Source organism: Haliotis asinina, chromosome 3, assembly GCF_037392515.1.
Source record: "Haliotis asinina isolate JCU_RB_2024 chromosome 3, JCU_Hal_asi_v2, whole genome shotgun sequence".
NCBI classification, from domain to species: domain Eukaryota; kingdom Metazoa; phylum Mollusca; class Gastropoda; order Lepetellida; family Haliotidae; genus Haliotis; species Haliotis asinina.
Window position 1 is genome coordinate 54,034,800 of NC_090282.1, and position 15,750 is coordinate 54,050,549.

Genomic DNA, 15,750 nt, shown 5'->3' on the forward strand with positions numbered 1-15,750 from the left:
ACGTACATATATTAATTATTCTTGACTTGTATTACTTTTACTTGGAAATATATCATTTTGTAATTCACACATACTGACCTTATATGTTGCAATATGTCGGGTATGTGTGTTGATGACTATCCGGACAATGGACTTGATATAGTTGTAGCCGTCTGGAGGTATCGACATTCTCGTTGATGTGATCTTCTGTTTTGGTGACGGGTCTGTGTGAAAATAGTATGTGTTCTGGACCAAATTACCTCTTTAAAATCAATCAGGCACATGTCCATTTATCATGTTCATTTACTTCATATCGGTCGTTTGATGTCAAACGGTTGTTGAATTTTAAGACAAACAAATAAATGTCAGCCTATTTGGTATTTTCGTCTTGCGAGGCGTGTTAGCCAAACCTGTGAACGAGGTAATTGGCAAACAAAAACAATACGACCTGCTATTAGACAGTCGCTCAAGTACTCACCCGCCGGCGCTCATGTACGTCCTCGCTGACAGAAGACTTCTAATGTGTGCTGTGTGCACTGCCAGACAATTAACACTTCCCTCTATATGTGTCACACATCCCTATTGGTCCCTCGATCGTGTATCTCCTTGTCACTGTCAGTCTGGCGACATACGTATTATGTACCAAATTCCGTAATCCTTCGACAACGAACGATATGAAGGTCTAGACGGAAACGTCGCTCTTACAGTATAGCACGATACAGAAAGCATGAGATAATTTATGAAGATGTTGTTAATTTTAAATAGTATCTACTTTGTGATCCGCCAACCTCAATGAATGAACCTAACAAAATGGGTTTTGTGGGAGGGGAGAGCAGGGGGGTGGGGGAGACTGTCACGTACTTTTACTTGAATAACAGAGGAGAACGCTGTCTGTGTGACACGGAAACATTTTGTGTTTAATTACCTCACGCATAAATACTTAATTCAATTTTTTGGCTATTTTAGCCACATAACAAAAAACTGAATGTGGATTTTCAAACTGTTTTAGTCAATATCATAACAAAACTTAAAATATCAATCCAGTCCAACACGCATCTTAGTTTATTATAGTCCACAACAAAACAACTTACAAGAAACTCTTGAAATGTTGCTTATAATGTTTGTTTGAAAGACAAAAATTCGTGCAAACATGAAGTTAGTAACGAATACTAATAATAATCAGATCTCTGAAGTACAGAATTTGAAATACAAGTAAAAATGATGTGTGTGTGCGCGTAGGAAAGGAAATCAGAAAGTGCTCGAAAAATCCCTTGCTCAATCAGCAAATGCCGCAGTCTAAACAATGTTCCCGGTTTTTGTTTATCAAAACACGAACACCACACCACAACTGAACTTCCTGTCTATTTTAAGAACAACCTGAAATCCCCGTGCAACAGCGATTGGTCGGTGGTTGTCACGCTCCGCCTCTATGAATGACAGATGCACGATTCGCTGGAGCTCGCGGCTGTATGCACTCTACGGCATTCCTCAGCTCGAGGTGATGAGATGCTGAGGTCAGACACGAAAGGAGTACACTGTCTTCCGAGGAAACACGACGTAAATACGGTAAGAATTACACGTATAAATACATAGTAACTTTGAAAATGACGACATTGTGCTTCGTTCATGTGTATTTAGAGCATGGGCGTCCTTAGTTCGACGTTATTTTCAAGAGCATAGATCTATGTACCTCAGCGCGCCTTTTCAGTTGCAGTGGTTCGTCTTCCTTTGTGGGTGTTAGTTTTTGTGGGTCCCATGTGAACCGTTGGCAATGTAGGTCACACCTTCTGGCTTGGAAACTGCACTCGCTGGAGGAAAACCTTACTTTCTTGTGATTACTCATGTTTAGGGGTCAGTCGCACTCACTTGAGTTATGTGCGTATTTCGGTGGATTGTAGTCTAGATCAGTGAAAAATCTAGATCTATAGCTGTGAGGATTTGGGTAAGGATTACACGCAACATGAATGTCTCATCGATAATACCAGAACAAATAATGTGTAAACATCCATCCATTCATGTCCACGGCGATTGACCATTCATCCTAATGTCAGTGTTTGAAGCATTCATTCAGATATGTCGTAATCAACAAAACAGCTAGTTACTTCTTGTCCTGCTTTCACCACTGACAGGAGCAATGGTCACTTGTCCCTGGAGGCATATGCAAGACGTCACTTGATGTGTTGCTTGGTTCTAATAGGTCGGCTTGTGTTTAATTGTAATGTTTTATTGTTTTGTTGATTTTTTTTTATTGTCGTGAAGAGATCCATATGTACACAATTTTATCATCAAGTAGAAAAATATGAAAATCAACTCCGTTGTGATTGTGGTTCGAAGGGTACAGGTGGAGCATTTAGAAGTGATACACATAAAGACAAGAGTTTTTCTTCATCGGGTGATGAACATACTTAAAAACGTCGTGACAAAGAAGTTGCCGTGCTTAAAAACTCCTGTCTTGACGGCTTTATGTGAAAGTATGTCATACCTGGGAGTGAGTGAGTGATTTTAGTTTTACACAGCACTCGGCATTATTTCAGCTATATGGTGGTGGTCTGTAAATAATCGAGTCTGGACCAGACAATCCAGTGACCAACAACATGAGCATCGATCTGCGCAACTGGGAACCGATGCCATGTGTCAACCAAGTCAGCGAGACTGACCACCCGATCCTGTTAGTCGCCTCTTACGACAAGCATAGTTGCCTTTTATGGCATGCATGGGTTGCTGAAGGACCTTCACTGGTCATGTCATACCTGGATGAAGATCTAATGCATGTGGTGCATTTGTCTATCTGTAATATAAAGCCATCAAATTGACATTGCTAGAACAATCTAAACATGTACTTTGACTGGCTAGTGACCAGTTTCATTCCCTATGAATCTACTGAAAAGAAACACTCAAATAGTCACACAATCAATTATTCGGGGTTAATGTACGATACAAATATATACTACCCATCAAACATTTAGACTCATTTATGCAAAGCGTTTACATTCAGTCAACTGTCCTAAATTAGATTTTGCAAAATATTCCATACCGTGGATTTATAAAACTTTACACCAAAATGCAGTTTTTCACATTTTCAATATTTGCGCATGCTTTTCAGCAATTTGTTGCATGATGCATGTGCAGTTTATCTGCATAAAGTTTGCAGTTGGGGGTTGGATACCCATTCTGTTTGTTTGGAAATAAGCTCGATCAACATAACTCCTTTTCTGATCAGGAGTTAATGATTGTTTTGAATTTTCATTGTTTCCTTATATTTCTTGTGCAACAATGAAGTTCATATCCTCAAAACAGCTTCGTACCCACAGTATTTTAGGGCCTAAACATTGCATGTAATACAGACATTCGTACTTGCTTCTTGCAAGCCATGTTTGATAGTATGGACTTACACCTGTTTGTTGCCATTCTTTTGATGGTCAGTTAATGAATTTATGATCACCTCTTCGATTACCTGACAAAGGTTCCCATTTAGCATTTCTCGGTGTGATGTGGCAAATGTATTGCAATTTTGCATTTTATGTAATATGAGTGTGGAAGAGTAGTAAGAGGAATTATCAGCTGAATTAGAAAGTGAAAGCTACTAAAACAAAAAATCAGAAGATTAACAGATAACACATTGATTAATTACTTTAATCTTCCACAGTGGATTTGTCAAATGGTGGTGTTTATGTATGTTGATATAGTGTATAGATCCACATTATGTCAATGTTTATATAATAACAATATATATCCTTCAAAGGATTAACAGCCATTAAGTTGATTGATTGCTTATTGTTGTCTAACATGTTGACATCATGGAAAAGTTGTCTTGACCAGATGGTGGCCACATAAATACATGCAAACACAGCAGTGAACATGGACAAAGTACAGTGACTATTCCATCCAACTGTGACCGGGTCACACTGGCTGCAAGAATTGTGATCCCCAGGGGAGATTGGTAATACAGGGTGCTGTTTGAGATTGACATCCAGTGATCAAAGGGTAAAACAAAGTGCCCTTGAGCAGTTAAGCTTCATATTGGAGTTATAAATAAATGAGTCAATAAATACATTGATTGACCAATAGTTATAACTTTGCAGTATGTCATTCCATTATCATATTAATGTGGATACTGATGGACAAGTACCTGGAACAAGTTACTATTAATAGCCTGATGTTATTTCTGCAGTGGTTCTAACTTCTTTATTACAACAGTGTGCCTATTTGCTACAGAGTCTTGTACCATATTCAGACAGGAACGTAAGGTAGAGTGGTGGCTATATGCTTAGTGTGACTGATATAAGGTAATTAACACAATACAGTCGACATGGAGTTGGTGAAAGCGGTAGGTAGACAATGGGGGAAGGCATAGAAGTCGTAGATACACACGGGACAAAAGGTGGTTTAACAAGATGTTTGTACAGGTGATTTGGCTTGATGGAGGAATGCTTCACTGTATGTTACATTCCTGTTTGACAACTGTACAAAAATGTGTATAGAAATGTCATACTCTTTTATTGAAGAAGTTGTTGTCTATAATTTTGTACCACCCAATGTTGTACTTCCCAGTTTCTATAATGTTACTCACAGGAATATCAATAGCAACAACCAGTCCTGGTTAAGGGCCCCAAGTCAGTGTCCCTTTAAATACAGATATCTAGGCAGTGACTGAGTATTGATCCACATGTTGGGTGAATCATCACACCCCTATCAGCAAGGAGATACTGCAACCAAGGAGGGTTTCAGGCTTGTTTGAATTTTAATGCATTTGTGGATTGCTATTTGAAAGTTTTAACTGTTCTTTTCCGTAAATTTTGAAATGAAGTTGATACTTGTTTTTAAAAAAAACTGTCAATATGATATGTATTAGCAGCAGTAGAGGTCAAAATTCATCTGTAATAGTCATCTATGCGGTTTTCTAGAATCAGATCTGTACTATACCCAGAAAACTTCAGTTGTCAAAGTGTTTGTAAGTGTTTGTAACCTTTGAAACTGGTCAGGAGCTCATGGTAAGCAAGTATGGTATCCAAGTCCCTTAGTCACTCACTCACATGTATGTTTAGCTGAGAGAGTGCATATAACAGAAACAGGGATTTAACCAGAATTATAAACAGGCAGTCTTTCATTTACAAGTGGATTAACAGGATTCAGGCAATCCTTGGCATTTTTTAAACATTTTCATTTTCCAAGAATCTGAGTTTACAGTTAGTAACCTTCAAAAAAGCATGAAAATAGTGTCTATTCATAGTTAAAAATACATTAACATAAATGTGAATGTTTTTAATAACAGTATGGTAAGTGAGTGTGCATGTACTCCAGACTTTTAATTAAGTACACTCTTGAACTGTTATCTGATAAAAATGCCAAGGGTTAAGTATTGAAAACAATATTTGTCCCTATCTTTGTCAATTTGAAGTTAAGCATATTAAGAGATATTCCTGTTGTAGCGATCATTGATATTCTGATTTAACAAAGCTGAGTTAATTCCAAGGACTGAGTGGCCTCAATGGTTAGTGGACATAGTATCAATGGAATGGATTAGTGATGATGATGACACTGTTAAACAATGTTATTGTGCCTATGGATTTATGAAAATGAAGTGTTACTTTTGTTTTTCCAAATTTGCGTGAAGTGAGCACGATCTAGTGATATTGTGTTTCATAATATTGATGGACATGATTAATGTTCATTGTCTAAGTTGTACAGATAAGAACTATTAAATCCTTATGGATAGAAAAACTAATTTTTTTGTTGCCACAGAAAAAAGTAAGATTACTATGTGGAAACGGGCAGTCAGAAGACAGGACTCAAGTCAGACATTTAGTAAATCAACTTGGCCTACAAAATAATTGACTTTTTATCAATAAAGGTATCTGTACTAATATGTCAAGTAAATGTCAGTTTGCAAATGCCTTGTCTTATCCAGATAATTACCCTGCCAGATGAACATCAGACGAAGAATATCAACTACTTTTCTGTTTATATAAGGACTTTTTTACCATTGTTCAAAATCTTCCAATCATGGACCAAGTTGTTTCTGACCATCACCTTTGAATGATCATTTAAATATCCTTGTGTTCAGGAACATGAATAACATGACTGCCATCTGGTCACAACAGTAAGTGTGATAAAGGACATGATGGCAAGGCAAAGATTGTGTTGTATCAGTCCATTATATGCAACTGTTAACATGATGTGTTCTAATCTTTTCCTTTTCCTTGGCAGGAAGGATTATGGCTGAAAACATGACAAGCCACCAGTACATGATGTCAGGGGGCATGAATTCAAGACGGACTGGATGGCCTCCTTCTTCAACAAGCAACATGTATGCAACCCCTGACAATGGAAGTATACCTGTCTTGTCAAGTCAGTTTAATTCTGCCTCTACAAATGCAATGAGCACAGGGAATCAGATGAACTATGCTCCCCACCAAGCCTCCATAAACACAACTTGCAGACCTCCCAGCTCTCAACACAGCAGGAATCAAGCCAACCCATGGTGGCAGCATTGTAAAATCAGTAGACAAGCTTGTGTTGAGTTTGGCAAGCTACTTGACGCTGCAAAGGATGAACAGCAGATATTGAACTATGACACTCGACATTTATCAAGGGATGATCAGTTTCACTTTCGTAAAAAAGTTCAAGCATTCTTGGCAAGACTTTGCACCAATCAGCAATTGTTGGAATGCATAAATGCTGAGTTGTTTTTGACACAATTTTTTCAGCCATACTTCTACAACATTGTGAAACATGTAACCGGCATTGATATAGAAAAAATGCCACTTCAAGACAATAACAGTCCACACATCACAAGACAGCCTCAGCAGGTACCTGCCAACCTTGGTATGTCACAGGTTAGTCAGCATAGCACGGGTGGAGGCTTAGAGAATCTATCCACCAGAGGAAACATCCAACAATTCCAGATTAGTGGAATGTCTACAAGAGGGAACAGTTCTTTCACACCCTCTACTTATATAAAACCACCACCTCCATATCAATTGCAGGGTAGCACTCAGACAAATTTTTATCAAGGAGGCAGTGTTCCTGATCATTCTCAGTCAGTCGTAACACCGAATGTTTCAACTGCAATGCAAAGATGGTATAAAATGCCTGCAGAAAGGTATGAATCTGGACGAGTTGTTGAAATATTGAGTTCTCACCAAGGACAACAAGAACCAACTGGTATGCCAGTAAATGCTGGTAACCAACATGGTACCCTCACTTTACCAGCAGTTAGTACCTACACTTCTCATGTGACATCTGTTGCTTCTCAACCAGACTACATGAGTGTTCGCAAGGAGTGCAATTACTCGCAACAGCAAACCCATCGGTCAGCTATGCAACAAGACATTCCTTCAGTTTCTGCGAACAGTAGATCAGTTCCACAAACAATTTCCCAGCAATCAAATGTCCAATCTATGCCTGCAGATACATCTTTACTCAGACGTTTGCCACAACAACAGACAATATGTGATTCAAGAAACCTTGGAAATACTACCAGAGACTCCAGTTCAGATTTAGTTCCACAGCAGTCGGTGCAAGCACCTGCAACAAATCAGATACATCCAAATAATTCTCCATCCACATCCAGGAAAGAAACATCTGTGTTGCCTGATTCAAAGGAGCATTTACAGCAGTTAATGTCAAATACTCCACCAGTACTGACAGTTGACCGTAACTCGCATGTGAATCAACTTGATAATACAGCCAAGGAACCTGTTGTAATGCCAGCTGTAGAACCCGTTGTCCCAGTTGCAGAAAACATTGTCCCAGTTGCGGAACCCATTGTCCCAGTTGTGGAACCTGTTGCCGCTCCAGTTGAAGAATCCGCAGCCAGTGTTCAACAACTTTCAGAAGCTGCTAACACATATGCAAACATCATTTCAATGCCAGTGATAGTTGAAGATCAGTCATCCAGAAAAAGTGAATCGTCAAAACAAGTGTCATCTCTTTCCAAACAATTGAGAAATAGCTTTGATATGAATGTGCCAAGTCCTTTCACCGCTGATGTGTCTGATTCAGTAGATCGGTGGCTATCTGGCAGTAAGAGTAGTGAACTATTGGACACACTGACTTCTAAATCATGTAAAGAAAATACAGTATTAGTCAGTAAGGTGCTTAAAGATAAAAAGAGACCATGTGTTGAGAAACAAAACCAGAATATCAGTTCTGTTGAAAAGGAATCAGGGGAGTCATTACCCCAGTCAGACAGTGTCATTATTTCAGATGAGATGAACGTGGTGCAAGCGTCTACAGGTTCCATATCACTGGAACACGCAGCCAAACATTGCTCTGTCGAGGAAACTCATTCTGAAAATGAAACAGTTTCAAAAAGTTTGGGAATATATGATCCACCTTTGCCTGTGATAAAACATAAGAAGAGAGAAAGCAGGATTTCTCCTCTTAAGAAGTCCAGTTCTAACATCGATACAGATGTTGATACATCTGCAGCAAGTGCTGCTCATTCAAAGGGCAAAACCATTGAGTCAAGAAGACATAGTGAGGGGTCAGGCAAAACCACAGGCTCATCTTTCAAGAGGAAACTAGAAGTATACAAAGCAAGTCTTGACACAGAGCCTTTATTTTCTGTTCTTGACAACCATTCAGCTCGAAAAACTGCGAAATCCAATGGTAATAGGGCAACTGAGGGTAAGGAATTGACCCGTGTTCTTGATTCAGAAAAGCAGCGTCACAAATCGGCAGAAGTGTCGTCAAGCAGTTTACAGTGCATTGAAGAGAAACATAAGAAATCTCACTCAGAAAATAGAGACAAGAGTCTGAAAAAACATGAACGAACACAAATGTGTGATGCCAAAAAACCAATTTCTGTGAGTGAACAGCATGTGCATGTTGGGGAGAGAACAGAAACATCTAAAGACAGAAGTAGAGGTCAGTCTCAGCAAGAGTCTTCCGCAATCACTGCTCGTGAAAAAGTGTATTCTCAATGGTCAGGTAATCAGAAACCTGGAAAGCCAAACAGTGTTGGTCATGTACGTAGGCAGTCATGTCCTGATAAAAACGGTTCAAAAAGTGGAGGTAATAAAAGTAAGAGATCCTTAACATGGGATGGAGCAACACCAACTAGTGCTACATTGGAGGAACTTGATGGTTCCACTGAAGACCATGCCTATTTGCCTTCTAATGGCGAATTCATTTGGTTTCATGGACAGAAGTTGTTAATGATAAATTTGCCTGATGGAAAACACCTCGTCATGAAAGAATTTGTCAAATGTTGCTTGTCCAATTATGACATTTCTCATGTTTACAAGACAAAAACCTGTACACTCAAAATCAATCACAAAACTCTGACACATAGTTGTCGGAGAGAAGTTGAGAAGTATCTCTGCTTCAAAAAAATACAATTTTCAAGTCAGATGGGAGTAGTATTGTTGACAAATGCTCAAAAGTTGTATCACCACATGCTCCAGATTAAGTCATGTCCAGAAGCAGACTGTGTCAGCTCAAACCCACCAGTGTGTGAAAGGTCAACAAGAAAGGAAGACAACTTAGTGCAAAAGGAACGCTCTGTCTCTCCAGACAGCACTGTGCAGTCAAATCAACAGTCAAAAGCTACCACGGACCTCAAGTCTCCATCTTTATGTTCAAAAGGAAATGGTCCAGATGATGTTCAGTTAAATAAAGTGTCCAGTCAATCTCAGGATTCAGAAGACACATGTGGAAATGAAGAACCTGCCATCATTGCACCGTCAGATGAACAGGAAGATGAGGGTGCTGTGTCGGATGTGAGTGATGCAACAGATATTTACTGTGATGGAAAGCCAGTGCCAAAGCATTCGTCTGGAGTCACTGCTGAAGAAATAGATGAGAAGGACTGTGAGGTGATCAAAGGAGGTTTTGCTATCATTCAAAAGGACAAGTTGCCAGACAGAACACTACGATATATTGTTGTTGATGGAGAAAAATGCTATGTTTATCAGGACTTATTTCAACTTTTCTCCAAAGAAGAAGTTGTGAAGGTTGTGATTCATAAGGATATGCATGTGGTAGATTGCACCGCTGACAGTGCTCATTACCTGTCCCGATTAGAACCAAAGCTACCCCCTGTTGTCCCAGGGGAGTGTTTCCTCATCAAGGAGAAATATGTCAGGAAAGTCTTCGCTTACTTTGGGGAGCCATATCCCAAGCTAAAGCTCATTAAGAATGGCTTTAAACGCAAAAGTTTACCTCCTTTGCTGGCTTCAGAGACTGGCAGCCATGATGAGAGTTTATCCCCTCCAGAGAAAAAACTACTCTTATACTCTTCACCAGAAGGAAGGAATGATGGGAGTGGCAAGAATCACCAAGGCAAAATTAGCAACAAAGACAACTCAGGTATATATTTTTCAGTCACACAGCGTCTTGATAACAGAAATTGCACTCGCATAATTTTTTTTTTTTTTTACCTCTCATTCACTGAGGCTTATTATAGCAATTATTTCAAAAGTAGAAAAAGTTCTGTTATTTTCAATGACTCAAATCGACAACTGCTAAGTATACATATATTGAATCGGCCACTGCAAAAGGTCTTTTGTATTTAAAGCAATACATTGTTATATCATGATTAACTTACATGGAAAACATATATTACTTGAAGTCTCATTCTTGTCCCCTGCCAGGCACCAATGGAATGTCTACTGGCTCTTTTTTGGCAGAGACTAGTGGATGGAAGCGGAAGGTGGAAGATTATGGAGGTGGCAGGGAAGCGTCAGTTTGCAAGAAAAGTCACCTTGGTGAGGGTCCCATTTTATGCAAATTGCAATAGGATATTTACTGATGATCAACTGTCACTAACTTCAATGTCCAACTAAACTAAACTGATGTCAATGTTCAGTACTGTTTTAGGATATATATATTTCAGATGACATATTTAATGAATCCCGAGAGTACATCCTGCAGGCATTTGTAACCCTAAAGGAACAACACAAGCAAGTGGCAGGTGAGTACTAATTACTGCTGTTTGGAACAGGTCATGCAAACATGTGCTAGCTTTCGGGTAGTATTTGTTTTGAACAGTTACCAAGTATATGACCCCAGCACAATGTAGTTCCTAGTGTAAATGTTTTGGTTTGAAGTAGTGAGGTTTATTAATCTTTGTTATTGGTCTATGTGTCATCACTTTCAGCTGACTTGGCGTATGTCAAAACCGAGATACGTGAGACTAAAGCAATGAAGACTGACCTGGAGGAGAAGTGCAGGAAACAGGAAGGTACAACTACACTCAAGCATGTCACTGTACTACACTGCTGCCATTCAGTAACATGGATCGGTCAGGCACACACATTCCTTCCTAGATGTGGTTGGGTATTTTAGGGGCAGTAAAGAATTTGCAGCCTCACCTGACTCACTCCTGGACATTAATATGGAAGTGTTTATTAAGAGATGAGTTTGCTCTGTTATGTTTGACATTTCCTAGGGCGACACATATTTTGTCCTAAATATTCGCATGTAAGCCTCCAAGGTTAGTTAATGCTGTTTCTGGTGGTGTGACTTCTCTCAGAGCTTTACCATCCTGCCTTACTCACCATTATAAGCGCTTATGTCTGTGAGGCCATCATGTTCAAGTGCATCATTGTACCTCATTGTATAGTGCCATGCATGTACAATCCATATAAGTGGAAACCTGTGAAGTTCCAGGGTAGAATAAGCCTTCAGCAATCCATGCTTGCCAAAAAATGGCTACTATGCTTGTCGTAAGAGGCAACTAACAGGATCAGGTGGTCAGGCTCGCTGACTCAGTTGACACGTCATCAGTACCCAGTTTGCGCAGATTGATGATGCTCATGCTGTTCAACAGTGGATTGTCTGGTTCAGACTTAGTTATTTACAAACTGCTGCCATATTGCTGGAATAACTCACTCACTTACTCAGTATGTAAGTTGAACTAATACTTGTTTTAAGAAAGGCACAGAATATCGCTGGGATCATAATTCACACAGTCAAGTAACATTTGTCATGAATAACCACAACTTATCCAATTATATTTTTCTGCTTCCTTCTGATGTGTTTCAGGAGAGATGACGAGTTTAAAGTCTGAGCTGAGTGTTTCAAAGGAATATAATGTGTCTTTGGAACAGAAATATAAAGAGCTTGAAGGTATGCTGACAAGTGGACCATGGAAGTTCCGTACACTGCTATTCCATATCTTAAGACATAGTCCATAAATAAAATCAAATATGCTCTTGCTTTGAGTTGTTTATCCACAAAATGTAATGGGAATGCATCATGATATTGAATTCAACTCTATGGCAGGTGACCAAACTGGCAAACTTGCTGTTCCATGTCCATCCTGGTGTTCATGAATTATTTTCCATGTGTTTGCAACGTACTTATATATATAAACACATGCTTGTTTCTGCAGGTCTTCTGTCTCAGTTGAAGGAGGACCTACATGTCATGAAAGAAGAAAACCAAGCACTTGCTAAGGAGAGGGATCATAATAAGGGTCAGTATTTGTCTTTGGTCTCTCAGTTTGTTTTATTAATCACGATAAACTCTTGAAGAGGTTGAATGGTAGTAGCTAATGTGTAGAGTCCTATCATCTTCAGATTTCTTGGAGAAAGTTGTTGGCGCCTACCGATTGATTGATGATGATGACGTTGATGACGATGCAGGTGGAATTGATTGAAGGTAAGTTATGCATTACTGATAACTGGGGGGAACAAAAACTTTCTAAAACAAGAATGATACTGCATGGACATGGACATATGGACTAAGGTCAGCACAACGTCAGCACCTGAGGATTTGGGACCATTGTTGCCATTTTGTTGACAGTTTGTATTTTTATCAAATATTTTAACTGGACAAGGTTTCAGTGCACTGAGTAGAAACTCACATGCCTCAAGTCAAAGGTTCAGTTTGACAGTCGGCAAACTCAAGCTGCAGCCTCTTCCAGGTGTCCAAGTGTCCTCAGGAGCATTCAAATCCAGATTTATAGCATACCAGTGTGTGATCCAGTTATGTGGGTTGGTGTGTGCCCAGGAATGATGGAGTTGGGCATTATCTCCAGTGAATTCAGGTCTTGTAGCAAGTCAACTGGTTCCGGTACTTGAATCTGATCAGACCTTGAATGGAAAACAAGTCAATTTGCAGTTGTGAAAGATACATGGGGACATCCCCATGTCAGGCTCCCAAGGAGAGATACTTGTCTTGTTGTTCTGATGTAATGGTCATATTCTGTGCATTGAAAGTGTATATCATCTATCAGTGATGAGGAGAAAGCTGCTTTCACCCAGCAAATAGATTTGCTACCAGGGACCACTTGCACAAAGCAGTCTTAGCGCTACATGATGATTGTAACTCCCATTCTCCAACATAGGCTTACAATAGTTGTAGTACTAAGGTCGCTTTGTGCAAGTGGGCACAGATTCTTGAAATGTAAGCCTGTGAAGCTTAACGGAATGATAAACTGAACCTCAGTTGCCGATCTATCTGTAGGGAAGCTCCACTGGATCTTCAAGGTTCTGATTGACATATCTTTTGAGCAGCCACTGTCCCGAAATGGCAGAACTCCTTGCATATGGATGTTATTTTACTAATAAAAGCAAGATCTTCACACTGTAATGCCACATTAGGTTGTCCTTATTGTGGAACATCATATTCACCTTTGGTATGACCATTTTTTCACTAGTCTTTCGTTATTGTGTGCCAGCAGCTTTGAAGGACGTCACTGTTAAATGGATCCTGATTATTTGCCATCTTTGAACCCCTGATGCCTCCTCCTTGCCACATTCAGAGACAGTAATTAAACAATACAAAATAGCAGATTTATGTACCTTGAGTTTTGTCTGAATGTTTTGACAAGTTCAGTAGTGGGATCCTGTAGAGCTCTTACCATCAAACATGACTGCTCACATGCATGCAATGGATTCCCATTCTTGTTATAAACATCATTAAGGTCATAATTATGGTGGTGTTCAGTATTTCTTAAGTGACTAACCATCACTCATTCATCTGTATGTAGTGTTGATGTACTTGTATTACATGGTCTTATTTCCTTCCATGGCTTTTCTGGTGCCCTACTTTTATGTTATAGTCTGTTTATATTAATGTGATTATGGCTGTTTTGCTCATCCTGCTGATAGATAGACAATGTAATTCCATTTTGTTGCACTTTCAGGCAGGTAGACAGAAGTGCGACCATGTGCTGATGGTAGACGACCCACGACTTCAGGGGAGGAATCCCATCACTCATCTGTACCCAGTGTTTTTTACAATGTTAGCTGTACTTGATAAATTGGAGTTGATAATCAAGTAACTAAAAGGGATTAAAGTATAATATACTGTTTGTAGTCATTATACTAAACTGTTGAAATAAAAGTAACTAACTTAGCATGTTTATAATGAGTTCTTACAAACCTCTGCAGATATAAGAAACTCCTGTTTATCTTCAACCAACCACCTGTGCAGGAATTGAGTATTCATATTCTGTGGGGCTTGTAATCTTTGTCCTTAGAAAGGAGAATCTTACCTAATTTGTTTCAAATAAATTGTATGTCTTCCTGCACAGATATCAGATGACTGCCTTTTTTGTCACAAGCAGAAGCATGAATGGTATTAGTGGAAATTCTTCATGGTAAACCGTGTTTTGGAAGGCATGGACAACTGAATTAGATGACCGGCAGAATGTTGTGCAGTGTTATTGCTTGCATCTTTCACACGCTATCCATGCTTTTAAATGACTTCCTTCACAATTTCCTTGTGTGTTATCAGTTGTCTTGTATTATAAGCTTGGTGCGTATCATTTTCCAAACAGTTCTGGAAAGTTACATATCACAAATATGTCTTATTTCAAAAGTTGAGATCTCAAAATGGAATGTGTACTTTGAAAGTCATTGTATAATGAATGGTATTTATCGTGGCTCAGTATATTTTTCCATGTTATTGATATTATTTTTTTACTATTTATTTGTAGCTTTGTTTACTGTATGTGCCAAATCATGAATTACATTTGTACTTAGTTACTTAGTTAGTGCTGATAGTTGTACTGAAGAATGTAGTGCAAATGCCTTTAACAGGCCTTGTTTAGTCCTGAACATCCTCATGTAGGGTTCAGGAAGAAGATCCATTATAGTGTTTGCATGGAGACAACCAGGTTGCCTCCAACTTCAGTCATAATATGAGAATATCTCAGGAAATCCAACATTTGAAGTAAGCATATTTCTGTGACTAGTGATGTTTTGAAGGTCTCTGTCATAGGTTCTGTATAGAGACATTGTGCTAAATCTATGACATGGACATTCATGTTGTAAATATATACAACTGCATAATTTATACAGCTCTGTTTTCAAAGATGAGTTCAATGTTAACCTTTCTATACTGAATAGTAATTATTGTTACTAAAAACAAAAAAAACACAATAATTTAGTTTGTTTTTTAACTTTTGTATAAAAAATAAATGCTGAACACAATTTTCTTTTTATTGTCCTGTTTTACATCATTGATATGTATTTCATTTCACAGAGTTTCAATGTTGGTGAAACCCAGGGGTAAGAATTGTGTGTGTTTTTGAGTCAATATGTAAAACGTAAGCAGTTACAAAAAAAGACCCTGTCAAGGTTGTGTATGGATTTCAGTAGCTGAATTCAGGACCCTTTCCGGAAGGTCTGCCTTTGCATATACGTTTGGGAGGTTGGCATTTGTCAAGACAACATGAAAATTAGGTGGGTAGGAGAAACATGTTTCTCATTTGCATGTGTAACACAGCTTTACTGTGAAAGGGTCAAATTACACTGATGGTATCAACTCACACAATAAAGGGTTTGCTGGACCAAGAAACTGTTACTTTGCTTA

At 38.9% G+C, this 15,750-nt stretch overlaps 1 protein-coding gene across 2 annotated transcripts; it reads left to right on the top strand.

Moving 5' to 3' along the window:
- Nucleotides 1–1,447: 1,447 nt before the first annotated feature.
- LOC137278165 (uncharacterized) lies at nt 1,448–15,368 on the top strand. 2 transcript variants are annotated; one of them, XM_067810343.1, is made up of 9 exons: nt 1,448–1,545; nt 6,187–10,293; nt 10,578–10,691; nt 10,820–10,897; nt 11,084–11,167; nt 11,971–12,054; nt 12,320–12,403; nt 12,507–12,588; nt 14,077–15,368. In XM_067810343.1, exons 2-8 carry the CDS (start codon nt 6,195–6,197, stop codon nt 12,584–12,586), a joined length of 4,623 nt encoding a protein of 1,540 aa, XP_067666444.1. In that variant the 5' UTR covers nt 1,448–1,545; nt 6,187–6,194; the 3' UTR covers nt 12,587–12,588; nt 14,077–15,368. The 2 variants fall into 2 exon arrangements, with proteins under 2 accessions (XP_067666444.1, XP_067666445.1); XM_067810344.1 differs by having other exon boundaries at nt 10,614–10,691.
- The last annotated feature ends 382 nt before the right edge of the window (nt 15,369–15,750 follow it).

Coding starts and splice junctions, on each gene's coding strand:
- LOC137278165 (XM_067810343.1), top strand. CDS start 6,195: ATGGCTGAAAACATGACAAGCCACCAGTACATGATGTCAGGGGGCATG. Junction 10,294..10,577: donor TAGCAACAAAGACAACTCAG/GTATATATTTTT, acceptor GTCCCCTGCCAG/GCACCAATGGAATGTCTACT. Junction 12,404..12,506: donor GGAGAGGGATCATAATAAGG/GTCAGTATTTGT, acceptor TATCATCTTCAG/ATTTCTTGGAGAAAGTTGTT.